This window comes from Juglans regia, chromosome 5 (assembly GCF_001411555.2).
Source record: "Juglans regia cultivar Chandler chromosome 5, Walnut 2.0, whole genome shotgun sequence".
Taxonomy (NCBI): domain Eukaryota; kingdom Viridiplantae; phylum Streptophyta; class Magnoliopsida; order Fagales; family Juglandaceae; genus Juglans; species Juglans regia.
Window position 1 is genome coordinate 11858723 of NC_049905.1, and position 27393 is coordinate 11886115.

The following is a 27393-nucleotide window of genomic DNA, read 5'->3' on the forward strand; positions in this document are numbered from 1 at the left end:
CACTTTACGAGTGTCAATACTGCATCTAAATGGTACAAAGATGATCCATTCGTATTGGCTTGTCAAGCTACCCAAGTCTATTACTTGATTGATCCAATGAAAAGTGCTGATGAAGATAGTGGAGAGATAACTTGGAGAGTCGTACAAAAATTTGTCCCTCGAAATATGTATGAAGCAGGAACGACTACAGAGTACGAGAATAGTGGAGATGAAGATGACACTCCAATTGTGGAGGCATACCAGGAAGATGGAGAGGGTATTAACTTGTTTGTTGACCTCGGTGCACTCGAGTTGCTCCCCTTGTGTAGAGATGATGTCCCACCCGTCCATCTTGACCCGTCCGTATTAAATGATCATTCAATTCAAATATGTGAGGAGGAAGAAGAAGAAGAAGTGTCAGAAGATGAAGACGAATCAGAATCCAGCCAGGAGATGGATAAGGAGGATGAAGAAGAAATGCATGATGATGATGAAGATGTTATTGAGAGAGATTCTGAATATAATTAAATATTTTATTCGTACTAAATATGAAGAATAAAATACATCCAAAGATGAAGAATAAAAGTACTAAATATTTTATTTATATAGGTGACTATAAAATATCTTGAATTTTCAAAATTTCTTCTAATTAACTTTCTTTTATATAATTAATTATTTTCAAGAATGTCGCCAAAATGACAACGAAGTCCCACTCCCAAACCCATTGAGGGACTCCCTACTCGAGGAATCTGCTTCTGAAGATCAAGTTAACACGCAAGAGAACAACAGTCAGTTGACACCTACCAGTAAGGAAATATTGTCGTTGATAATTAATTATATAGTTAATACTTTTGTCTCAATAACTATATAACTATAATTATAATTAATTATGTTGTTGATGCATCTCCACGTCGCGGTTGTGGCTATACACGTGACATCTCTCCTGAGAAAAGTAGAAGGTACGGAAAGCTCAAGATCACCATTCATGATAATTCCACTAGAAGAGTGGATGATAGTGCAACAACGCTTTCCTCTTATATTGGCACAGTAGTTCAAGCTTATGCTCCATTTTATGTGCGCTCATGGCGAGATATTCCGAATGAGATTAAAGAGCACATTCAAAGTCGTGTGCTGGTGATTTTACTTTGAGAATACATTTTTTTCACCTAGATTAGTATATCATATTTTTGACCTGATTCACTTGTTAGGATCAATTCGACCTCAACTTTGGTCGTAGCGAGGATTTGAGAACCGTGAATGAGTTGGTAGCTACACTATTCCGACGTCACAAGGGACGATGTCATGACCACTTCAAGAAGTTTGAGACGTTCGAAGAGGCTACGCAGTCTCATTTCCAGTAGATGAAGTTAGATGATTGGAGAAAATGTTGTGATCTTTTTGCATATCCAGATTATCAGGTATTTTACGTTTATATCTTTTAATTATTTGCATTCATATTCATTCTATATATTATATGTATATATATTATAATTTACATTCTTAATATATTTTGTAGCACTTGAGTTCTACAAATGCACAGAATAGATCCGTTTTGACTATCCACCATCGTGCCGGTTCAAGGTAATTCCAACGTCTTGCTGAAAAAATGGTAATTAAAAAATTATAGATTCATTTATTTTTCTGATATTCTTTTATACTAACATTATCTTGAAAAGTTTTCCATCATTTATGTCTATGTTGCTGCTCATACTAATGAGCATAGTAAGTGGATAGATGCTGTCGCTGTAGATAATTATGTAAGCAGTGTTAATTTTGTTAAATAAATTATGTAACACGTGAATAATTTATTTTTTTATTTCTGTTTCTTTTAATGCGTTACTTATTAATGATCATTACTTTTCAAATTGCAGGAAAAAATGATGGAGATGCAGTCGGCTTCTGGGGAATCCTCTCCTAGTGACGTAGACATATATTCACACAAATGCTCGGGCCACAGTCTAGTATGGCAAGAGGTTTGGGACGATCTATCAAGCATAGATGTTCATCCTCCTCAACCTCATTGACTTCACAAATTCATAATCTTACCAAAGATTTAGAAGTTGCATAGTATGAGAATGAGTATATGAGGTCGAGACAGTAAGAGTTAGTGTCTCTCTTAGAACGACAGTCTCAATTAGAGACGCATTTGCAGGACCAACAGAGAGACCAGGAGGAAAGAATATGCAATGAAGTTCAAGAGCAAGTGCAACGGGAGATGATGGTGCAAATGGAGTGTGTTATATCGTTGCGACAGAATCGCGGTGGACGAGGGAAAAAGAAGAAATAAATTTTATCAGTATTGGTGGCTAGTTTTAATATCTAATTTTAAAATTTTATAAGACATTGTTACTTGTTAAATGATGGTATGTAATATGATACAATTGATATATTTTTAAATTTTATGAAATTAGTATTTTTGATCAGTACGTTCGAATGTAAATTAAAAACATTTGAACATTGGTTCACATTCGAACCAACGTTCGAACGTGAATACATAAAATTGTATAGTAACATTCGAACGTAGGCCTCTACGTTCGAACGTACTCACCCTCAAATGAACAAAACGTTCGAATGATTAAACGATTAACGTTCGAACAAACCTCCGAACATACCACTTGCATTCAAACGCTCATTCGTTTACATTTGAAATAACGTCTGAACGTTAAACCCGTTACGTTTGAACATTGGTCCGTTAACATTCAAACGGAAAGTTGAACGTTTATTATAATTAACGTTCGGACGCATAAACGTTTGAACGTAAATATGATACGTTTGAACTATAATCAACGAATGTCAACTTCTCTCATTCGAACGCCAATCGGTCGGGTTGCCGTTCGAACGTTCAATTGGACGTCCGAACGTTACTTTCTCTGACAATTCTCAACCGTCACAAAAAGGTAACGTTCGAACCTTCAACCAAACAGAACACCTCCAACCGTCACTACAAATTCAACGAAACGGAACACCTCCAACCGTAACTAAAAATATTTTTAGTGACGGTTCAATAGTAAACCGTCACCAATTGTTTTCTGTGACGCACATTAGGTCACGGTTTCAAACCGTCACCAAATATCTTTAGTGATGTTTTGGCAATTTTTTGTGACGGTTTCCTCTGTCACAAAAAACAAATTGTATTGTAGTGGGCTAACCGGTCGGCATGCCCCCTCCAGTTATGTCACTAGTTACATAGGGAGCCGGCCATTTGGATTGGAATGCTGGGCGTATTGATTAAGGTTAGAGAAAGGGCTTGCATGGTTTTATTGACCAGTAGTTATATATTAAGTATTCCTAGCAAATGGTTATGTGGTACTCTCATCTTATTATAGGATGTTATGTCTATTAAAATTAGAAGACACGTTGTAGTATGTAAGATGAGAATACCACGGATTGTACTCTGAAAGTATCTAATAATTTCTTCTTTTTGAGAAATGATAGTTGCAGTCGTGAGTGTGCAAATACTGTACAATCAGTTTGAAAAATATGAATATATACGGGATCCACATAAAAAATTAATTTTTTAGTAGTGGACACTACTCTTTTTCAAAGCGATTGCACGACGCTTGCGCACTCTACGACTGCATGTAGTATTACTCATTTTCTTTTGGTGACCCCTTTTACACAATCCTCAAACATTGATCAGAAGTTTGGGGATTAAATAGGTGTTTAAACCAGAACAAAAAGGGAAAGGCTAGTAGAAGGGACCAGGAAATCTAAATCCAAACAAATTTGTATGATATGCCCAATACGAGTCTAATTTAAGAAATTTATGTTAATGCTTGCTTGTTCGACACTTCATGAGCTAACCAACTTCCTCGTACCCTAGTCTGCCTCTTTATATAAAGATCAATAAAATACTCAGTTATGCTATCACAGGAAATTATCCACCTTCCTGCATTTATTATAATTCCATGGGAGATTATTTAGATTTCAACGTACAAACATTACAACTGCGCGCGACACGTACGCGCGTACGTACGCTGAAAACAAGCATATATGATTGGAGCAAAGATAACTATTATGCTTTTGCTCTCAGTTGAAGAGCTTTCGTATGGCCTCAGAAAGAGCTATATTGGTGGCACTAAAACCCCCGTCCACGACAAGGTTGAGCCCACTCACGTACTTGGACTCCTCGCTCGCCAAGAACAAAGCTGCCTCCGCCAAATCTACAGCTTCCAAAACTGGCCCTTTCAAATTTGCCGCGGTGGACACAATCTCTTCAACCGTTTCCTTCTTATCTATTCCCAACAATTTTAGGAGCATAGGTGTGGCCACACCAAATGGTGATATGCAATTGACTCTAATTCCGTACTGCCCCAACTCAACTCATAAATTCTTCGTTAGTCCCACCACGGCATGCTTGGACGCCGTGTAGGGGTGCGGGGCCATTCCTTGTGACTGTGTTACAGAGCTTGCGTTGAATATAATGTTGCCCTTTTTCTCTGGAATCATTACTTTAGCCGCGTGTTTTGCTGCCAGCATTGACCCCCAGACATTCACATCAAAAACTTTCTTGTACTCCTCCTGATCAAAGGCTAAGATGTTTGCATCTACTCGGGCAGCACGCCCTGCATTGCTGAACATTATGTCGAGTTTCCGATGCTTCGACACCGCAGTGTTGACAGCATTTTGGACATCTGACTCGCTAGTGACATCGCAATTGACGTAGGAAATGGCACCATTGGTGCTTTTGTCTTGACAAATTGAGAAACCAAGCTCGTCTTGGATGTCAGCAATGATGACCTTAGCACCATGTTCAGCGAATAGTCTTGCCGTACTCTCGCCAATGCCACTTGCACCTCCGGTTATCAAGGCAACCTTGCCTGCTAGTCTGCATATTCTAAATTTTATTACGGTAAACTTTGAAATATCACAACAAATTATATAAACTATAGAGAGAAAGACACGCTACAAGAAAAATGGGCTTTTGTGACCATTTAATTGCGGCGAAAACATTATTTGTGATCAAAACAGTCTCTTTTTGGCTGTCAATAATCATTTCGCTGGAATTAAATGGCCACAAATAAACAGTTTTCTTGTAGTGACAACAAGATAGAGCAAATTAACGCACATATATAGATACTAGAAGCTTTTCTTTTTAGTATTACCTCTTAGCAATGGGAGCTAGCATGGCTGTGCCGTCTATATTTAATCTTTTATTGGTTGTGAAGTCGTGGGAGAGCGTTTTATAAGGAGAGAATTCAAGGACTGTAGTAATGGTTGAAATATGTCTGCTAGCAGTCTGAATCCTCTATTTTCACACACACAACATATATACAAATTTTTCAAAACACGTGTCATGCGATAATATATTATCCTTCAGTCTTTCTCACAACATTTTTCTTAAAGAGTAATCATAATTATATTCGTGAACGGTATAAATATCGTATAATTATTTTAAAAAAAAATATGATACTCTATTATTAAAAAATTAATTTTTTTATATGAATCTCGTATTTATTTATTTATTTTTAAATAATTATATGACTTTTGTACACTCCACAAATTTCTTTTCTTTTAATAAAATACTTCACCGATATACGTTTTGTTAACAAATCATGCCTATGGTAAAACAAAAAATCAGTACTAGAGTTTTTGCTATAGCCCAGAAGCCAACGAAATATCCCACACTAGCTAGGGGCAGCTAATGGTAAAACAAAAAAGTGATTACTAGTAAATGTGTATTTTTTTAAAATATTTAAATATATTTTAAAATATTTGAAAGAAAAAGAAAAAGAAATTGAAAATACATTAGAAGCATATATACTGGCGACGCCCTAGCATTGTCGTTTCTAGAAAACAATTCAAAAGAATCTCTTCATTTTTAGAGCATTAGTAGTGAGCTTAATAAAGTTAAATTTTAATCAAAGAATAATTAAAGTGTAAAATAAAATGCAATAATAGGTTCAACAAATAAATAATAATTTTAACTTCAGATTATATCACTAACTTCAGATAGTGTTGGGTCTCAGTTGGCCGAAGGTGTGTATACGTTTGGTACTGTTAAAATAAATGAAAATGTTAAAATTAATATTTTAATACAATAAGAATAGATTTGCTAAATTTCTAAAATGAATTCTCAGACTAAATTAATTTGGTCAAGTTTATTCATTCCACAACTACTAATTTGGTACTGTACGTAGTACAGCTGGTTGAAAAATATGTCACGTATAAGCTAGCGGTCTGAATCCTCTATTGACTATATATTTCACACAAGACTAAACGCTAACATTGTCGTTTCTAGAAAACAATTCGAAAGAATCTTTCCATTCTAGCTACCTATATATCCTAACAACTACTAAACGCTATTAAAGTCATACATATAGATAACTGCATGTTGTATGGCTAGAATGCGTTCCCGAGCCATCCACGCAATCACTGAATGCCACGGGATCCCTCAAATGAGATGAACTGGAGATGTGATATGTTGTAGGCACACTAGCTAAAATGTTCACTTTTTTCTTTTCATTTTCTCAATAGAATTCCTAACATTCTGTCTTTTCTGGCCAATGTATGAGTCATATCAAGTAGTATTAACCCTTTAACAGACATTGTTCCAAAAGAAAATCACATTTACACGGCTCACTTGTGAGCTTAGCTCAACAAAAAAAATTTTGGGCCCATCATGTATTAGGTAAGTATTGAATGTTCAACTTTATTTTTGAAACCTTAAATCAGGTTTAGATATAAGAGTTGGAAGAGAGAGGCACCCTTATTGATGCACAGATAGCATCTTGGTATACAAGTACTACTCCATCCATGAGTTCTCTGCACAACTTGAAAGTTTCTTCCCCAACCACTTCCATAGCAACTCCATCTGCAAATCCTCCTATATTATCCAGCATAATTCGCTGCCCATGGAAAAGTGATAGTGCCATTGAATTTGCATCATATGGCTCCACCCCAATAATCTTGACCTACATGCAAGATGTTACAGATAGCGATTATTATGGTCTTACTCACATGTAAAATATGCAGATACTTCCGTTTTTTTTTTTTTTTGGCACTGAAATAAAATATTTTAAAGAAAAAATGAGAATAGCTGGATGGAAAAATTTGAACTTCGGATATGTCCTGTCACATGGAGGGATGACTTCTTCTGTTTTCCCACTTTCTTTAGGTTGAGAATTGAAGAGGACCTCAATGCACTAAATCCTACCCTAAAAAGGTTATTTTCTAAGATTATATTGAATGTCACGAGAAAAATTAATATATATATATATATATATTTTAAAATTTTATGTTACATATACCTGAAAAGATAAAAACAAAAGAAATATAATGATACATCTATACCATTTTACATATATTTTACAGGTCGTGCCACCTCTAAAAAAAAAAGAAGTTAAGATTCATCATTATTTCCAACTTGTACCTCTAGTCTCATGCAAGAGCACCCCTTACTTCTTAGCCATAGTCATCAGCCCTCTATAACAAAGATGCATGTCAAACAGAGCTCTACAAGACTCTTCGTTCTACGCCACCACCATCGGAGGTTCTCACTCTCTAACAATGAATTCTACCCATTAAGATGCAGTTTCACAAACATCGATCAGTATATTCATCAAGAAATATTATTTACATACATAAATCTTGTGTACTAAGTTGCACCAAAGTTTGAAACAGAAGACATTTAAGTACTCTAGGAGTCTTGGTACAACAATGAACATATGAAAACACTAACTTACAGACAAATGAGCAGGAGATGTAGAAGTTCCAGATTTTGTTGACCGTGTAATGAAATCCTTGGTACAACAACTCACATGTGAATATTTTCCTCTTTTACTGTCCGGTAACTTTTCTAAACTAACACTGGCCCATAGATGACACCTTAGAGAACTGAAGTCTAGAAAGAAGTTATGAGGATTGCACAACAAGGTTGGCACAGTTAATATTAATAGCATCCCAACAATTAACTAATAAGCAATTAATGCATGTTGTATGTCTGTCCTACGTCATGTTCTAGAAATGGATGTCTACCTAATTAGTCAAGGAGCATTAACAAGAAAATTAATCGTTTTAAGGATCTCCTAGCTACAAACCATCAATTGGTTTTTCTTCAACAATATTAATCCTTGTGAAAATGTTCAAAAGGATTTAAGTACAGCATAGACCACAAAAGGCAGAAGTCATTTTTCCTCAACAGAAATCTAATTAACAAAAGATAAACCCCACAAAAGGAAACTTACTTGAATGAAACTCATGTCATGTCATGTACATCAAGCTCTTGAATGAAACTCACTTGGATCCTTTTGCAATCCTGCCAAATTATTCCATATATCATCATTTTCACGTGAAATAAACTTATAGTATTATGAGAGCAAATGGAAATCATGGTCTTGTCTCTCTCAAAATATACAGAGATTAGTGAATGCTTAGCAACCACATGTTTACAATGAAACCAATGTCAAGCTAAGCCTAACAACATCAAATCTGCTCAATACAATGATTTCTTATGTTCACTCAGAAAAAGCAACAAAAGCCCCCAAGTGTTAATAAGAAAACTTATTTTATTCTCTGTTCTTGTAAGCAATGATATCATTTTTTTTTTTTCACAGATCACCTAGCATGTATCCTTTAAACGCATGTATAGACCTTATAACCAATTATCTCCTAGAAATTCAAGCCCATGAGAAAGCATTAGTAGTGTATACTGTCAAGGCTTTGTATTGAAGTATTGATTGAGTGTCCAAGCCAATAAATTACATAAATGGTTTTAGATTTATATCCTATGGGAGATAAAAAGAAATTAATAAAACACAGGAACTCAATCAATGAAAGGAGCAGAAACTAAGTGAAACTAACCCAACAATAAAGGCACAATCACCAACTTGGCATGAAAGAAAAATCTAAGGAAATACATAACATAATGCACAAAACCTCACAATATATGTCTCATTACATAATAGAGAGAAACATTACAAGTATATTCAGAATTTAGGACCATCAATTTTTTGCAAGATTTTCTTCACTTTCTGCTTACATCCGATATATTGAGAATAGATTTCTTCATGCACAAGCAAGCCAAAAATAAAAACATAAAGCAAAGGTAAATACTACTAAAATGGAATCAAATACCAAGCCTAAGATGAGTACTAAATGCTTGTTAAATGAGTATCTGGAAACGAGCACTTGGAAAATGGAATCAATTTTAGTACTAAATGAGTACTAAAATGGAATCAAATACTACTAAAGGCCTGTTAACGAAACGAGGGGAAAACCTCAGTTGCCTCATGGATGAATACAGAAAAATATTGTCCAAAGCAATATATAAAGACAGAAAATTAATAAATATTGTCCAACGCAATATATAAAGACAGAAAATACCCAATAAAATTGGCAAGCCTCAGTTGCCTCATCTGCCCTACTACCCGCGCCTCCTCCTCATTTGGTGGCAGTGGGTTGCAAACAGAGCAAGGGAGGGCCTCGGGCTGCTGGGCTAGGCGTAGAGGAGAAGGGGCTCCAATGGAGGACTGGCAACGGCGTCGAGGTGTGGGTGGTTGCGAACGGTGCCCCCAGCGACGACGATATAGAGAAATCCGAGAGAGAGAGAGAGAGAGAGAGAGAGGTGAGGCCAGAAAGAAATTGGCGTGGGGGCTGGGGGAGAAGGAGGGGGTGGCCGTCGAGGTGAGGTCGCGGAGATGGGCTGTGCGCGATGGAGGCTTGAGGGAGAAGAGTGACTGGGTAGAGAGAGGGTGAAGGGGGAGAGACGGCTGCAGGAGGGAACGAAATGAGGGGAAAACCTAAGGCGGCGCTTTTAAATTTAATGAGTTTTTCCGGCGCTTTCGACTCGCCGCAAATAAGTTTAAATGGGCGCATTCGTTTTTATAGCGACAATGTTCGCCGCAAATAGTATATATTGTGGCGATTTTATTTAATTGACGGAAATTTAATGAGCTATAGTTAATAGAACATTGTTCTGACGACACAAATCGCCGCAATAGGTACAAATTTCGCCGCAAAAAATAATTTGTACATTTTTCCTCCATGATTTCCCATCATCGCAACGAAATTAAGCGGCGACTTAATTTTTCCCAGAAATAACTTATATTTGCGGCGATTTTTGTTGCGACGATTTTAAAATCGCTGGAAAATGTCAGATTTCTTGTAGTGATATCTATGACACTACAAGAAATAAACCTATTTCCGGCGAAGACTTTCGCCGCAAATAGAGGAAACTATCGCCGGAATAAAGTAATTCCGGCTAACTAAGCTTGCCCCAATATCGCCGCTATTAACCAGCCAAATAAGACATTTTGTGCCGAGTTCGAGAACGGACAAAAATACTTTACATTTCCGGCGATATATACTTGCCGGAAATATCATATATATCGCCAATAAAGATCTTTAGCATAGTTGCTCAAGTCTATTCCGGCAACTAAAACTCACCGGAAATATAATCTTTGCTGCGAACTTAACTTTGCCGCAAAAGTTCCATTACTGGCGACAATTGACATTTGCCAGAAACACTAGACTATTATTTCGGCGATGACATAGTCGCCGCAAATAATCCTTACTCGCTGCATTTATTATCGGCGAGTTACGTTCGCTGGAAATGATATTTAAAAAAAAAAAAAAAACCAATTCTGTTTGCTTGTATTTTGTCGTCCTATTATTTTTCCTGATATTTGTAATTTCATAACAGATAATTGCTTGCTAATAAATTATAAATACTAAATTTGGATAAATTTATATCTGATTGCACATATAAATTATATGTCAACATCATTCAAATTATATATCAACATCATTTTCCAGATTTTCGTCTCAAATCCGTAAAAGGTATTTCAAGATTTCTTCATAAATTTCTCGAAATCACATTCATGAGTACCCATTCAAATGATCGGTTCGATCAAGTTGAATTTATCTACTATGCGTTTCAACTTTCTAAGAAATCGTTCAATGGGATACATCCACCTATACTGGACTGGTCCTGCAAATCGAGCTTCATGTGGCAAATAAACAACTAAGTGAACCATGATGTCAAAGAATGACGGTGAATAAATAGTCTCCAACTTACCTAATATTATAGTAATTTCTCATTCCATATGATACAAAGTTTTTACATTCAACGTTCTAGTATATAAATATTTAAAAAATGCACCCAACTCAATCAACACAACTCACACAACTTTCGTCAAGAACCCACGGATACCAACAGGCAAGATACGTTGTAAAAATACATGACAATCATGGCTTTTTAATATAGTAATTTTCTAGTAATTTGTTCGCACACAACTTGTTAGATTTGAGGTATACCCATCTGGTAATTTAATCTTCTGCAATTACTCACAAAATGTAGCCCTTTCATTCTTTGACAATGTATACCACCCAATTGGCATGTAGACAGATGAACCACTTTGTTGCAAGTGCATTTCAGATCTGATTCCCAACCGCTTTAGATATTTCTGGGAGTTTATATTATACTTCCTTTTACTTTCAATTGACATCAATGTTCCTAACACGGACTCACATATATTTTTCTCAATGCATAACATTGAGACTATGCCACAATTTTAACTTCGACCAGTAGGGGAGTTCAAAAAATATACTCTTCTTTGTCCAATTTATTCGCACTTTGTTTTCTCTTCCATTATTTTTTACCAAAATCATTACTTCCGACATCTACAAACTGTGCAATAACATCTTCGCCAGACAAGAATGGTGGAGGGTGCCCCCGTTCAACAATGCCATCAAATATTCTACCATTTCTACACCATCTATGGTCACTAGGTAAAAATCGACGATGACCCATGAAGTATAGTTTCCTCCCATACGTAAGCCATTCAGATTGGGTATGTTTGTTACAAGTCGGACATACTAATTTCCCCTGTGCTCCAACCTGACAAGTTTCCATCAGGGGGAAAATCATTTATTGTTCATAACACCGCAACATGCATCTTGAACGACTTGCCTATTGATGAATCAAATGTTAAGACCCCAATCTCCCACAAATCTTTCAATTTTGTTATCAGTGATTGTAAGCGTATGTCTATATCATTTCCTGGTGATCTCAGACTTGGAATGAAAAAATTCATCATGAAATATTGATCTTTCATACACTTCCATGGAGGTAGATTGTACAACATAAGTACAACTGGCTAAATACTATGACCAGTACTCATGTTCCCAAACGGATTAAATCCATCTGTTGCTAAGCCAAGTTGAATATTACGAGGTTCTTCAGCAAACCATGGGTGTTCCAAGTCAAATTCCTTCCAAACTTGAGAGTTTACAGGATGTGACAAAACATTATCATTCTTGACTCTAGATGATGAGTGTCATCTCATGTCCATAGCAGTTGAACGTGACATAAATAACCGTTGTAATCTAGGTATCAATGAAATGTGAAGTACGACCTTCCGCGGCACATTTTGCTTCTCAGTTGTCCATCTTGAATCATGGCAAATGAGACACTCGTTTAAATGTTCATTCTCTCACCAAAATAATACATAATCATTCTTACATGCATGCATTACATTGTAATCAAATATGAATCCTCTTTTCAACTATTTTGCTTCGTAGAAGTTGCTGCGTAAAATATTGTTTGATGGAAGTGTCTCTTTAAACAGCTCAAGCGACATATTGACAGCCTTAATAGATATTCGGTACATGGATTTTATATGAAGCAATCTAACTGTAAATGACAACTTACTGTCTCTTCTACACCCTGGGTATAACGCATGCTGTGAATCATTCCACAATCGAGTAAGTGTTATGTCACAGATCATTTTGAATTTGATGGGTCTGTATCACATTCATTCATAAACATTCTCGAACCAATATTGCCGAGCATTTGCTACATATCCTCTTCAGGATCGTCACCAACAACCTCGGGATGTACATCCTCATCGATGTCTTCTTCTTCATCTCGAAGTTCGAACGACGTTGGATACAATTTTCCATGTAAGACCCAATTGGTACAACCTTGGTCAATACATTTGACAAACAGAGATACTCTCTCACCAACTCTATCTTATGAGAACGCAAATTCTTACAAAGTCGACTTGGGCATCTAATACGTCAGTCACTGCTAATTGTACTGGATGTGAACTCAAAACATTTCTTAACACCTTCAGCATATACATTGTAATCCTCACCCAACCGATCTCTAACTCGCATCCAACTCTTATCCATGTCTAATATACTATAGCAAATAGTCACGTGCATCAACAAACAATCAATTATCTAACATATTGTGCAATTTCTTCCTTTCACCGGGTAGTTGGAACTATCCCATTCGAGATTGTAAGATCGTAATCGCCAACCTACCAACTATTATTTGTCACGTTCAACAAAATTTCGGCAGCATTGCCCCATAGTTTTCCAAATATGCTCGCTTGGTCGTGCGCACTGACAAGTAATACATCGATGCATCATCACCGAAACTACATATCTAGAGAACAATAAGGGATGACTCTACCAAAATCATAATGTCGGATGCAAAAGATATAGTTTAATAGTTTACGAGAATGATCTTACAATCTCAAACTGTACAATCTGGATAATTCAAGAGTTATCAATCAACCGTTCAATAGGATTGATAAATCTCAAACGGGTCTAAGGTGTATTTCAATGCAATGTACACGATACAAAATTAAAATACAACAACAATACAAGATTCGAGAATACAATAAATAGGAATAGACGATACGAGAATCCACAAATCTTAATTATTATGTATTTTAATTATCCTAAATATTAAGTGTCTTTTACTATCCCTATTATTATGTTTTAAAATTAAGTATATTTTAAGTGTATTATTATGTATTTTAATTATTAAGTGTATTTTAAGTATTTTAATTAATAAGTGTATTTAAAGTGTATTATTATGTATTTTAATTATCCTAATTATTATGTATTTTAATATTAAGTGTATTTTAATTAATAAGTGTATTTAAAGTGTATTATTATGTATTTTAATTATCCCAATTATTATGTATTTTAATATTAAGTGTATTTTAAGTACTTTAATTAATAAGTGTATTATTATGTATTTTAAGTATCCTAATTATTATGTTTTTAAATATTTTAATTATTAAGTGTATTTTAATTATCCTAATAAATATAATTTAGTAATTAAATTGTTTTCTGTGTTAACGTTTGAACAAGTTCGAACATGGACAATTGTTCGAACGATTTGATATTGTGATCAAACGGTCAAACCCAAATTAAGAACCAAAAAGCAAAACGCAATCGCAAAACATTTATCAAACATCAATTCACAGTGAAGATAAATACACAAATACACAATGAGCTATTGTGGAGATAAATACACAATGAAAATAAATATTACACAAACATCAATAAACGATTTGAAGATAAGTACACAAATATCACTTCACAATGAAGATAAATTCACAATATGGACATACATTGAGCTGTGCGAACCGAAATAACTCAAGAAATACCTACAAACGTGTGTTTAAACAAATATTATAAGTTAATGAAGAAAATGAGTTAATTTATATAGAAATTTAACAAAAAAACTTACCTTCAATCAATATAGTGATAAAGTTTATAGATTTCATGGATAGAATGAATGATTATGGAGAGAAAAGTGGAGGATTGTGGAGAAAATGAGTCTTTTGGGCACTGGTTGAAGAAGAAAAAATGAGAAAAAGAGAGACGTTCATGGGCTGAGTGGTTAAGTATGTTTTAAAACTTGTTACAACGACTTTTGTCATTGTAATAAGTTCTTCACACATTGAAAAAATGTCGTTCTAATTAAAATACAACTTATTATAGCGGAATAAGTTGTCATATGGGTCGTCGGATACCGTTCAAATTAATAATTGTGGAGTTCGAACGTGAAAATTCAATGGGCACCAAAATTTTCCCACTTGCAAAATTTTGGCGAACGGTTAATTGTAGTGTTCGAACGTGAAAATTCAATGAGTGCCAAAATTCAGCATTTGAACTCTCTTCTTTATGTATATTACCGTTCGATCATGTTACATTCGGTCGAACGTTGTTATATCCATTCGAACGTAATTATGGATTTAAATATAGTATTAGTATAAGTATATTAGTACATACTATAAGTATAATAACTGTATAGCTATTATAAGTTATGATAACTATACTGATATAAGTTAATATATATAATAATATAACACAAAATATAGTTAATAAAAACTATTATAGTTATTACACTGTTACTATTATAGTTACTATTGTAAGTTAATTATACTATAGTTACTATTAGAAGTTATGATAGCCATTATAAGTATAGCATAAATATAGCTATTATATATAAGTTATGATAAGTATACTGATATAATGGGGTTGGAATACCCTTTCCTCCTTTGGAGGGGGGGATAGTTTTTTATCTCTATTTTTTTTACAGAGAGTGATACTCTCTTATGAGAGTTATTATAAGTTAAGACAATATCCGTGGTAAATAAATTTGTGTACGGAGAGGCGTACAACAGATGTGTAGTTGGGCTTGTATACTGATATAAGTTATATAATAATATACCACTAAATATAGTTAATAATATATAATATAGTTATTATATAGTTACTATAGTTACTATTATAAGTTAATTATACTATAATTAACTATAATATATAATAATATAACACTAAGTATAATATAAGTATTATATTATACTAACTATATAACTATTATAAGTTATAATAACTATAAGTCTACAACTTATAGAGCAAAAGTGCCTTCGTTTCTCTGGGAGAAAGTGTGAGGTCCCAGTGCCTTGGGTTTTCACTCAAAGGTTTACGTCTCACTTCATGTGAGTTTCATGATTGGTTTGCTGTCTTGGTATCTTCATAAGCCGTACGGCTCACCTCATGTGAGTTTCATGATTGGTTTGCTATTTTTGATATCTTCATAATGGAGGCAGAAGACTTGGCAACACAATGGGAGAGGCTTCATCTCTCAAAAGAAGAAAGTTCATTTTTCATGCTAATCCAGAAAAATACACTGAGGAAGCTGCACGGGGCAAATATTGTCTTGTTGGAAAGGCCTTAACTGAGAAGAGTGTCAACAGTGAAGGTTTTAGGGTCACAATGTCTCAGATATGGAAGTTGGATGGGTGGGTTATTTTCAAGGAGTTGGGAGAGAAATGCTTCCTGATTGAATTCAAAAAGCTGATAGATAAAGAGAGAGTACTAAGTGGATGTCCATGGTTTTTTTATAGACACCTTCTGACCATGATGGAAGTGGATGAAACAATATCCATCCATGCATTACAGTTTTGCTTTGAACCCTTTTGGGTGCAGTTGCATAACCTCCCGTTAGCCACCATGACAGAAGACTTTGGCCAGCAGTTTGCAGGATCAATTGGTCACATTATCAGAGTAAGGGTAGTGGTAGATCTCCATAAACCTTTGCTGAGAGGGAAATGGCTAAAGCTAGGTGAAAAAAAGCATTGGATTTCCTTTAAATATGAACGTTTACAAAGCTTTTGTTTCAAGTGTGGGGTGCTATCTCACAAAGGAAGAAACTGTGCAATGCTGAGAGCTGAGTTTCAAGGAGATGAACAGGCCGTACCAGTTTGGCCCCTGGTTATGAGGGCAACCCAGGAACACAAACATTTTTGACAGGCACAGGTATGGTGGTGGCGGAGGTGGAAACCACCACTGTGGTGCACAGAAAGGAGATAGTGATCGTAATAATCGAGAAGACTCAAAGTACAATGGTAACATTTTCAAAGTGGAAGTCAAAGCAGGAAAGCAGGATATGTCTTCAGCAGAAAATGAGGAAAAAAGAAAGCTAAGGGTCCAATCTCAACCACCAACAAAAGAAGCAATAGTAGGCGATGATCCTATTCAGGGTGGTTATCTTGGGAACCAGTTTAAAGATCAGATAGGAGATCACCTCCCAGAAGTCAAGCAGTCAACACACATGCATGAGGCGCTTAGTTTCGAGGGAGCCACTGAAGCTACTGATATACAATGGATCCAAAAGAGCATGGGACATGTGTTTGACTTACCAAAAGAGGCCTCCACTTGCAGAGTAGAAAACTGGTCCCCCACTTATGATCCTGAAAAGTGGGAAGTCTTACAAAGGAGTGAGATGGATACTACTAGAAGGCCTGTTGTTACTAGGAAGGTGTCCGGGAAAAGTTTGGGGACAGGCAGGTTGGATTGTATAGATGATCATGTGAACCCTAGTAGGGTTGACCTGGTAAGCACTGTCAGAAGGTGAAAAAGGAAAGCCCGTGAAGGAACCATCCATGAGGAGGGCAATGGTGGTGCTCCTCTGGCTGAAACCTTGAACAGGTCCACCAGAGTGTTTTACCAGAGAGGATGCAAAAAAGATTAATTGGTCATGTAAATCATAACCCTATCAATGATTAATTAAATGTTTTACAATTTTTTTACGCGAGAGTTTAAGCTCAAACGTACACCATGCATGGATCATAACAACATGGTGCGTAAAATATGGTTGCCAAAATAAGCTAGCTAGCTAGAAAGAAGACGGATCGATCATAAACAACAAATAATTAATTACTATAGATATTATTGCTTGTGCTTAATTCTTGGCCAATTAGCAATAATAATGCATATATAGTCGTAGAATGCATGATTTCATGAGTGAGTACGTAGTCGATGATCAACAAACTAGTGACCCGGGCCGCTAGGACTAGGTGATCCTGATGGCAACCGTTGAAGCCAATAACCCAAGGTATGCTTTGCCTTCTCGTAAACAGTCGAGTATTTCAGCAAGTGATCATTTGCAGCAGTACTACTAGTAATGGCCATTAGTGTGGCACAAAATCATGTTCAAACTTTAAAAACCTTTGAACGATAGTCAATTAGATGCCATTTCACCTCCGTATTACTGTCACTGTCGACCCGCAGTACCACTATCAAAGATGTACATTATTTATTTCGTATTTTTATACTTTTGTTGTTATTTTTCACTATTGTTTAGAAGTTACATAAAACTTATTCTAAGTTTAGATTTACTACTCAAAGGATGTAAAACACAAGGCCGAAATGGTTCTACGGACATTTCGGCCTTGTGTGTGTTATATTTTGTAGAAGAAACGAAAGCAATCAGTGGATTCCATTCGTTTCAATGGCCATTGAGTCAACTCAACCATTGATGAGCTCGATCCAGCTGTCGTTCAAATGTGTACATCAAGTTCGAACGGTAAGAACTGAAAAGACTTTATTGGGAACAGTGTCTCAACCATTCGATTGCTTATATAAAACACCGTTTGAACGGTTCTATATCGTTCAAATGATTAGAACCCAAAAGACTTTCTTGGGAATGGTGTCTCAACCATTTGACTACCTATGTACAACACCATTCGAACGGGTTTAAGTCGGTTGAATGGGTAGAATCCAAAAGACTTTCTTGGGAACGGTGTCTCAACCGTTCGACTGTCTATATACAAAACCATTCGAACTGCTTATCAGAATTCAAATGGTTATAGCCCAAAAGAAAAACCTTTCGAATGCTATTTGCAGTGCTCGAACGAGTAAACATTAATTATATAATTTTATGATTGTTTTGTATATTATATTTTGTAACTTATCTTATTAATTTTATTATTTAAATTTTGTGTTGAAATGCCTGCTAGGGGATCAAGGCAAAGCGTGCCAGACCAGGGGAATTTGGTTCTTGTAGTAGTACGGTTGATACATTGTTAGGCCATAAAGTTTTACTGGAGCGTCAAGTCATTTTGGACCATAGAGTGTACTACTAGGATTGATACATTGTTAGGCCATCGACGATTTTCAAGATCTTCTCTTCGAGGGCCGCTCCTTGACATCGATATACGTAGAGCGTAGTTGGTCACCGATTTTGGACCATAAGGATGAGGCGTTCCAGTTTGTGTCATATATTGATCTTGTCACCGACTTTTATAGAGGGCTTGGTGCCTCCAGTCTGGATGATGATGGTAAATATATTATCGGCATACGAGGTATTTCATTCCCGTTCTCGGCATACATACTTGCTGATTTTATTGTTATCGCATGTTTGCACACTGTATGTCCAAACGTGGTGCCTAGGGAGTCTACAGCTGGTGAGGAGACATCTGAGGATGAGGGCACTAATTCTGGTATGGACAATATTATATATTCACTAGGATGCGATCAGAGATTTCATACGTTACGACATATATTTTTCCATTCGGCCTCCTGATCACAGGATTCCTATTGTTGGTTGGGGTCTTACTTGATGTTGCTGACCATATTCGGGAGCCAATTGGACCGATCAAAGCTTCTACCCAGTCACGGAGCACAGGGCGCTCGAGACTTTGTCTTCGTGCTCCTACTATAGAGTCGATCGATACTTAGACTAGAGATGCACATCCGACTCATTATAGAGTACTGGCCAATCAGATTACTGACATAGTGCATACGAGGCTTACGTTCAGAGTTCATGGGTGCCATTGATCGCGTGTCTCGGACTTAGGAGACGATATTTACTTGATTGACGTAGATAGAGACAAAAATAAATTCAATTGAGGATGTCCTTAAAGAGTTGGGGACATAGTATGTTATTATATTTTTTATTTTTTATTTTGTTTACTTTTTCATATGGACAATATTTGATGTTTTCTAAGTTTAATTAATTATGCATTATATCTTTCTTTTATAAATTAATTGTTGATTACTATTATTAATTCTTTAATTGTTAAAATTTTTTATTAAATTAGTGTCACCGTTCGAACGTTAACTCACCGTTCGAAAATGGTGATTTACACGTTCAAATGGTTTCAATGGACATTCAAATGGTAAATTAGTTTCCAGTGAACCACCTGCCAATTTTTCCACAAAGCACGAATGATTATTTCACTAGGGACGAAATTTATTATCCCTAATTATACAATTCGAACACATTCGAACAGGAAGCGTGTATCATAATTTTTTTGGAATGAAATCAGAATTTCTTCCTTAGAACTTACATTTTGAGATGATTTTCATTTCGTTCCAAATAAAAACCGTCCCAAAAACTCAAAATTGTTGCAGTGCAAGAAAGAGAGTCACAGGGGCTCTCTATTCCTTGATTAGCGGCAATAGAGAGAAGCCAAATGATTCTCTTTTACTCGGTGCTTGAGTTTGGAGGTTTAAAAATTATTTTTAATAGCTTAAAATAGTGATAAATGAAAAAAAGTCAAAAATTGACTTTCTGAAAAAACCGGAAATTGAAATTTTTGTTGAAAGGTTTTTGTAAATAATGCGATATTTTTAACACCTCCAACTACTATTGTAAGCAACACATTTCCAAGCTAGTGAAACACTAATGAAAATACAAGCTCGAGTCACATGGATATGGCTTCGTCATGAACAGCTCTTCAAAGGCCAAATACATATATATTGCTTGTACCTGCAACCCAACCAATCCAGACTGTGTTTGGGCTTGACCTAATCTGACTGGGTAGCCAGGGAACATAAACTGACCCAACCCGACCTGGCGTAGGTCAACCCGTTAGTTTCTTTTCCCCAATACTTTCTTAGAAACCAAACAACAACAAGTATCTCTGGTAACATCTCGAGAGATTCAACACACTTTTGCACAGAATAATTTTAATTGACCAAGACACGACCCTAATTCTAAGAATCTCTAATCACAGAAACTCAAACCTCCTAAGCCCCTAAAGTTGTAGAGGGTTCTGCCCTGTTGCTTCAAGGCATAGACGACGTCCATGGCGATTACAATCTTGCATTGAAGTACGACAACATCAAACTGTTCGTAACGGAGACTGGTTGGCCTTTCGACTGAGATGAGAAATAGGTGCATCGATACAGAACGCCGCTGCTTATAACGGAAACCTGGTCCATAGGATCCTGACTAGTGGAGGAACCCCGTTGAGATCCAAAGTGGATCTGACTATCTATCTCTTCGCTCTGTTCAACGAGAACTAGAAAAAGGGTCCCATGTCGAAGCGAAACTACGGGCTTTTCTACCCGAACGAGCAGAAAGTCTATGACATACCATTCACCGTGGAGGGGTTACGACAACGGGTCACCGCTACCCAGCCAAGAGCAAATGACAAACCCACTAGTGAGCAGTAGAACAGGAGGAGTGTCGATGAGTTCGGCGGGAATACTTGGTGCGTTGCGAAGGGTGAGGTTGGGAAGGAGAAGTTGCAGGCGGCTTTTGATTTCACTTGTGGTGACTGTAGGGGTGTAAATTGGTCGGTCCGGTCTAGCGGTGGACTGAACATTTTCGATCTATCATTTTTTCGGACCAGACTGAATATCTATAGGGATTGGACCAGATCAGTCCGGTCCTGTCTTTTTTTTTTCAAATCAATTAATAAAAAAAATTTATTTTAAAATACTAAATTAAACTAAGTGACTTATTAATGTAGATTATATAACAAACTCAATAAAAAAATATTTTATATGGTCAATAATAATAAATTAGATAAAAATTACATTATTAATTTATATAATTACTATATAATTAACTAATTGATATTATATATTATTTAATTCATAGAATATTAACAAGTGTTAATAATATATTTAAAATTTAATATTGTTAATAATGAATGGTTAAATAAACATATATATATATAAAATATTGTTAATTTATAGAATATTAACAAGTATTAATAATAGATTTAAAATTTTATATTGTTAATTGTACAATTATTATATGAATAATATATATAAAATATTTTTTTATTTTTATTTTTCATTCGGTCTGGAAAAACCCTAGATCGTGGATCAGACCGAATTTTTTAATCCTTTGAAACGTGGACCGAGACCGACCGGTCTCAGTCTCAGTTCGGACTAGTCCGAACATAAATGATCGGTCTGTTCGACCCGACCAGACCGTTTATCACTCCTAATGGCGAGGAAGGGCTGTGCAGGCAATTCTTGTAGAGAAATAGGGAGGGATGCTAGGGTTTGAGATTTGGGGGAGCTATGAAAATGTGTTTTGATCGAAATTGACATTTAGCAGATTGGATCAGCAAGTTTATTCAAATCGTTGTTATCGATCGGGTTGGATCGGTTCTCGCGGACGGACCGGATCAACAACTTTTCTGCACAGGTCTAATTGCTAGGTTTAATAATCCCCTAAAGGAATCGGACCGAATCTTACTTTATCAGGCCCTATGGGCTCAAGGGCCATCAGTCAATTCATCAGCCCGTCAAAGTCACGTCTACCAAAATATAAAAGGACGAAATTCGAGCTATCATTAATAAGGATTTAATGACGTAATTGATAACATGGGTGATTAATGACCCTCCAGCATGATTCTGGCGCACAATAATGGCCCTCCAGAATAACACTCGCTCGTGATACCAGCCCTCCAACACAATACTCACCCACGCAAGCACAATATTTAGGGCCCTAAGAAAGCCGCATTTTATCAATGAATGAATGGAGTCAAATAGAAGAGCAAATCTTACTATACGAGAGCAACCAACCCATATAAATGGGGATTAAGGTACGTGCAAAAATGTGCCTTTTCGTTACAAAACAAATACAATACACATTTTTGCTATCATTAACTTAGACGTCGGTTGTATCACTCACCACACCAAATCTCTTTCCATTCTCTGGTTGCATGTGGGAAATACAAAACATGCTCATAAAACACCCACACCCACACATATCTATATATATTTAACTCACCACACCAAATCTCTTTCCATCCGTTGGGTTCACGTCTGCCTCTACTTCAACTCACCAAGACCTTTTCTCTGGGCCTACTGTCCTCTTCAATTCTTATTCTCCCTCTATTCGGTCCACGAAAATAATCTCATCCCCACGGCCCAGCTCAGCTGCTCCATTATCCACAGCTTTGCCTCTCTCACCAATCAACTCTCGGTCACTACAAAATTCCTCTTGGCCCACTTCCCCTCAGCCTGTATCCATTCCCCCTCAACCTATCCTTCGTTCTCCTCAGCCCGAACCCAATTCCTCTCAAAATAACAATTCCACTTTCGACTCATCTTCATCTTCTTCTTCGACCGACTCATCCTCAAACCCTAACGATGGTCTGCTCCCTTCATCCTCCTCCATGCAACTTCCTTCGGCTCTACCATCCGTCCAATCTCATGGTTCTCATCCCATGATTACTCGCTCAAAGGCCAACATTCATTGTCCTCTTCTTCGTTCTGACGGAACCGTGCCATGGCCAGATTGCAAATCAGCCTCCCTCACTACTTCGACTACATCTTCAATTCCTGAGAACCCTACTTCATACACTGAAGCTGCAAAATTCCTTGAATGGCGTGAAGCTATGTCCACTGAGTTTCATGCCTTACTCCATACCCGTACATGGGATCTCGTTCCTCCCTCACCCAAACTCAATATCCTTGGCTGTAAGTGGGTTCTCAAGACCAAAAGGGGTGCTGATGGCACCCTTGAGCGACTCAAAGCTAGACTGGTCGCCAAAGGGTTCCATCAGCAACCCGGTCTTGATTATTCTGAAACTTTCTCTCCGGTGGTTAAACCCGTAACCATCAGGCTTCTTCTTTCGATTGTTGTCACCAGGAGTTGGCCTCTTCATCAGCTTGATATATAGAATGCCTTCTTGCACGGGGACTTGGAAGAGAATGTATTCATGCATCAACCAATCGGGTTTGTTAATCCTGACTTCCCTAATTACATCTGTAAATTGCGTAAGTCCATTTATGAGTTGAAGCAAGCTCCCAGGGCTTGGTTCTCCAAGTTAAGTTCCAAATTGTTATCCTTAGGATTTCATGGCTCTGTCTTCGATTCATCTCTCTTTATTTTTTCTGCTAATTCTCATTCCATTTATGTACTTGTTTACGCTGATGATATTATTGTCACTGCTTCTAGTCAATCACTGATCACTGACTTTATTTCCTCCCTTCGTTCTGATTTTCCTGTCAAAGATCTTGGTGTCTTGCATTTTTTCTTGGGTCTTGAAATCTGCTGTAACTCCACTGGCCTATACATGTCACAGTCTCGTTACATTACTGACCTTCTGCATAGGACCAACATGCAGACATCGAAACCTGTTTCCACTCCAATGTGTTCCAATGTTAAACTTTCTACTGTTGATGGTCCATCATTTGAAGACCCTCACTTATACAGAAGTGTCGTAGGGAGCCTTCAATACTTAGCATTTACCCGACCTGACTTATCCTTTGCAGTGAACAAAGTATGCCAGTTTATGCACTGCCCTCGGGTTCCTCATTGGCAAGCCGTCAAGCGTATCTTATGCTATCTTCGCCTTACCACCAACTTTGGCCTTCACTTTTCCCCATCTTCTTCTCCTCCTAAACTCACTGCATTCTCGGATGCAGATTGGGCGGGTTGCCCTGATGATGGTAAATCAACTGGTGGTTTTTGTGTTTACTTTGGTTCTCATATGATTTCATGGGGTTCTAAAAAGCAACCCACCATCGCTCGGTCTTCTACGGAGGCTGAGTACAAAGTTGTGGCTAACACCACCTGTGAGCTTTTATGGATTCAATCCTTATTAAAAGAACTGGAAATTTTTCTCCCTGACCCACCCACATTATGGTGTGACAATCTTGCTGCCACATACTTATCTGTGAACCCAGTTCTACACTCTAGAACTAAACATGTGGAACTTGATTTTTATTTTGTAAGAGATCGTGTAGCTACCAAGACCCTTACCGTCTCCTTTGTTCCGGGCAAAGACCAAGTGGCTGACATCCTCACCAAGCCACTTTCAACAGTCAGATTCAATCTACTACGCTCCTGCCTTACCATATCTCCGGTACCAGTTGGAGCGAGGGGGGCTATTGAAGCAAGTGATGAATTACCAAAAAGCCCTGCATGATTCAGCTCTTAAATAACCAACAAAGAAAGGAAGACTCTCGAAGAAATTGGCAAAACCGATTGTGCTGAGGTGTACAGTGTAGATTTGATCTTTGTAATTTTTCTGTTATGCACACTGTCCATAAATACTCAGTGACTCAGTATTCATTGTATTCAAGGAAATACTGAAACAGAATTGCACTTGAAGTTTTCGTTTCTTTTAGTAATTTCATCAAGCATTTGTTGAGCAGTGTTTTTGGTCCTTTTTACCCATTCAATACCTTGTAGTCATTCAGGACACCTATATGGACTATATATGCTCAAATGTTGAAATATTTGTTCAAAGTTATAATTAAATAATGTCGGATCTAGATTCAAAGCTTTGAAGCGGGACACCTGCAGTATGGACCATGCTGAAATTCAAACACTCAAAATGAAATATATATCCAATCCCATCAATAACTTATTTGACACGTATATTATATATTGACCATGATAGAACAAATTGGCCTTAAGGTTTTCTTGTGGGTATAGAGGTTAATTCAACATCCAGCTTTGACCATAAACATGATCCACCAGATTATTTGCGATTAGCTCAGATCCGTATTTTCGGTTGTAATTGATTCTGATACTAATTGTAACATTTCAAATGAAACTCAAGTACTTAACGTTATATCTGGATCCATAGTTCAAAATGATGACTATAAACTGTATAATTAGAATCCCCTTAGAATTATTATAAAGAATAAGACCAACTTCTTATTCTTAAATAACATAAGATCACATGCACCGTGACCTATTACTAGTATATATACGCCGACGCTCTTATTTGGCACATTGGGTAAAACGACATTAATCACTAGTGCATAAGCATTTTTCACTTTCCGTGTGCCTTTGCTAAGTCAACTATAAATTTTCATGAGTACTTTCAGTACTATTTGCAACTCTGGTTTATCAACAAATCACATATTGTGGAACTATTGTAGTTTGAAAAGAACTAAAATACTTATAGTTTTTCATCATTCGGGGACCCACTCCAATAATGTGTTTGGTGTGTAAGAAAATGGACATGCAAATAGATATTTCCTTTACAAAATCCTTATTTTCTTGCCAAAGTTGTAACACAAACTCTATTTGGGTAATTGCCGGATTGAATGTCATGGTTATGTCACTATAAGTTACATGGGAGCCATTTGGACCGGAATGCCGAGTAGTGATTAAGGTTAAAAGAAAGGGCTTAATTGGTTTTGTTGATGAGTAATTTATGTCATGCCTTTCAATTCATTGAGGGTAAATCTCGATTCAATTACTTATGTGCTATCAACTACTTTAGCAATATTTGTAGTAAAAAATTTTAATCATTCATCATGGCCCCATTAATTTATTATAATTTCAGGGGAAATTATTTAGATATCAACATACAAACATTACAACTGCGACCCATATATGAGCTTGGAGAAAATATGACACTAATGCTTTTCGTTCTTAGGTCCTGAAGAACTTTTGTATGCTCTCTGGAAGAGCTATATTGGTTGTGCTATAACCACCATCCACGACTAGGTTGAGCCCACTCACGTACTTGGACTCCTCGCTCGCTAAGAACAACGCAGCCTCTGCCAAATCTCCTCCTTCCAAAACAGCTCCTTTCAAATTTGCCGCGGAGGATACAATCTCTTCCGCCTTTTCCTTGTCTATTCCTATCGATTTTAGGAGCATAGGGGTGACCACAGAATGTGGTGATATGCAATTGACTCTAATTCCGTACTGCCCCAACTCAACACATAAATTCTTGGTTAGTCCCACAACGGCATGCTTGGATGCCGTGTAGGTGTGAGAGGCCATTCCTTGTGACTGTGTCACAGAACTTGCGGTGAATAGAATGGTGCCCCTTTTCGCTGGAATCATTACTTTGGCCGCGTGTTTTGCTCCCAGAAATGACCCCAAGACATTCACATCAAAAACTCTCTTGTAGTCCTTCTGCTCGAGGGCTACGATATTTTCATGTATTTGGCCAATATGGCCTGCGTTGTTGAACATTATGTCGAGTTTCCCATGCTTCGACACGGCAGTATTAACAGCATTCTCGACATCAGACTCGCTAGTGACATCGCAGTGGACGTAGGAAATGTCACCATTGATGCTTTTGTCTTGGCAAACTGAGAAACCAAGCTCGTCTTGGATGTCAGCAATGATGACCTTAGCACCATGTTCAGCGAATAGTCTTGCCGTACTCTCGCCAATTCCACTTGCACCTCCGGTTATCAAGGCAACCTTGCCTGCTAGTCTGCATATTCCAAATTTTAATACGGGAAATCTCGAAATATCACAACAATTGATATCAACGATGGAGAGAAAGCGAATAAGATAAAAGGAAATTAAAGCAGATAGGTACCAAAAGCTTTGCTTTATATTAGTACCTCTTTGCAATGGGAGCTAGCAAGGACGATGCGCCGTTCATGATATTTATTACTGGTTGTGTTGTCTTGAATATAAGATCTTGTATGGTGATGTTTTATACGGAGAGAACTCAATTGTAGAAGGATTACAATTGAGAACCCAATTGAAATTTAACACCCTAGCTAGGTGTGATGAAATTTACGAATTGGTCCTTCTGCTCCGTTCCTGTTAACTCTTTTAACGGCGCCACAGTTCCCATGTCTGCAATGGACAATTGCTAGGTGGCAACTTAATTCCTTGTTGCCTCTGTAACAAACGTATAT

The 27393-nt window shown here is 36.9% G+C and overlaps 1 protein-coding gene and 1 pseudogene across 1 annotated transcript; both read right to left on the minus strand.

Annotated features, from left to right (window-relative positions):
- Positions 1-3763: 3763 nt before the first annotated feature.
- LOC108985429 lies at positions 3764-5189 on the minus strand (annotated as a pseudogene).
- A 20836-nt stretch (positions 5190-26025) lies between these two features.
- Positions 26026-27393, minus strand: LOC109021540 (secoisolariciresinol dehydrogenase-like). The gene is made up of 2 exons (XM_035690197.1): positions 27091-27393; positions 26026-26957 (listed from the first exon to the last, which is right to left on the minus strand). The coding sequence occupies exons 1-2, from the start codon at positions 27129-27131 to the stop codon at positions 26159-26161; spliced, it is 840 nt and encodes a 279-aa protein (XP_035546090.1). The 5' UTR covers positions 27132-27393; the 3' UTR covers positions 26026-26158.

Coding starts and splice junctions, on each gene's coding strand:
- LOC109021540 (XM_035690197.1), bottom strand. CDS start 27,131: ATGAACGGCGCATCGTCCTTGCTAGCTCCCATTGCAAAGAG. Junction 26,958..27,090: donor CTAGCTCCCATTGCAAAGAG/GTACTAATATAA, acceptor TGGAATATGCAG/ACTAGCAGGCAAGGTTGCCT.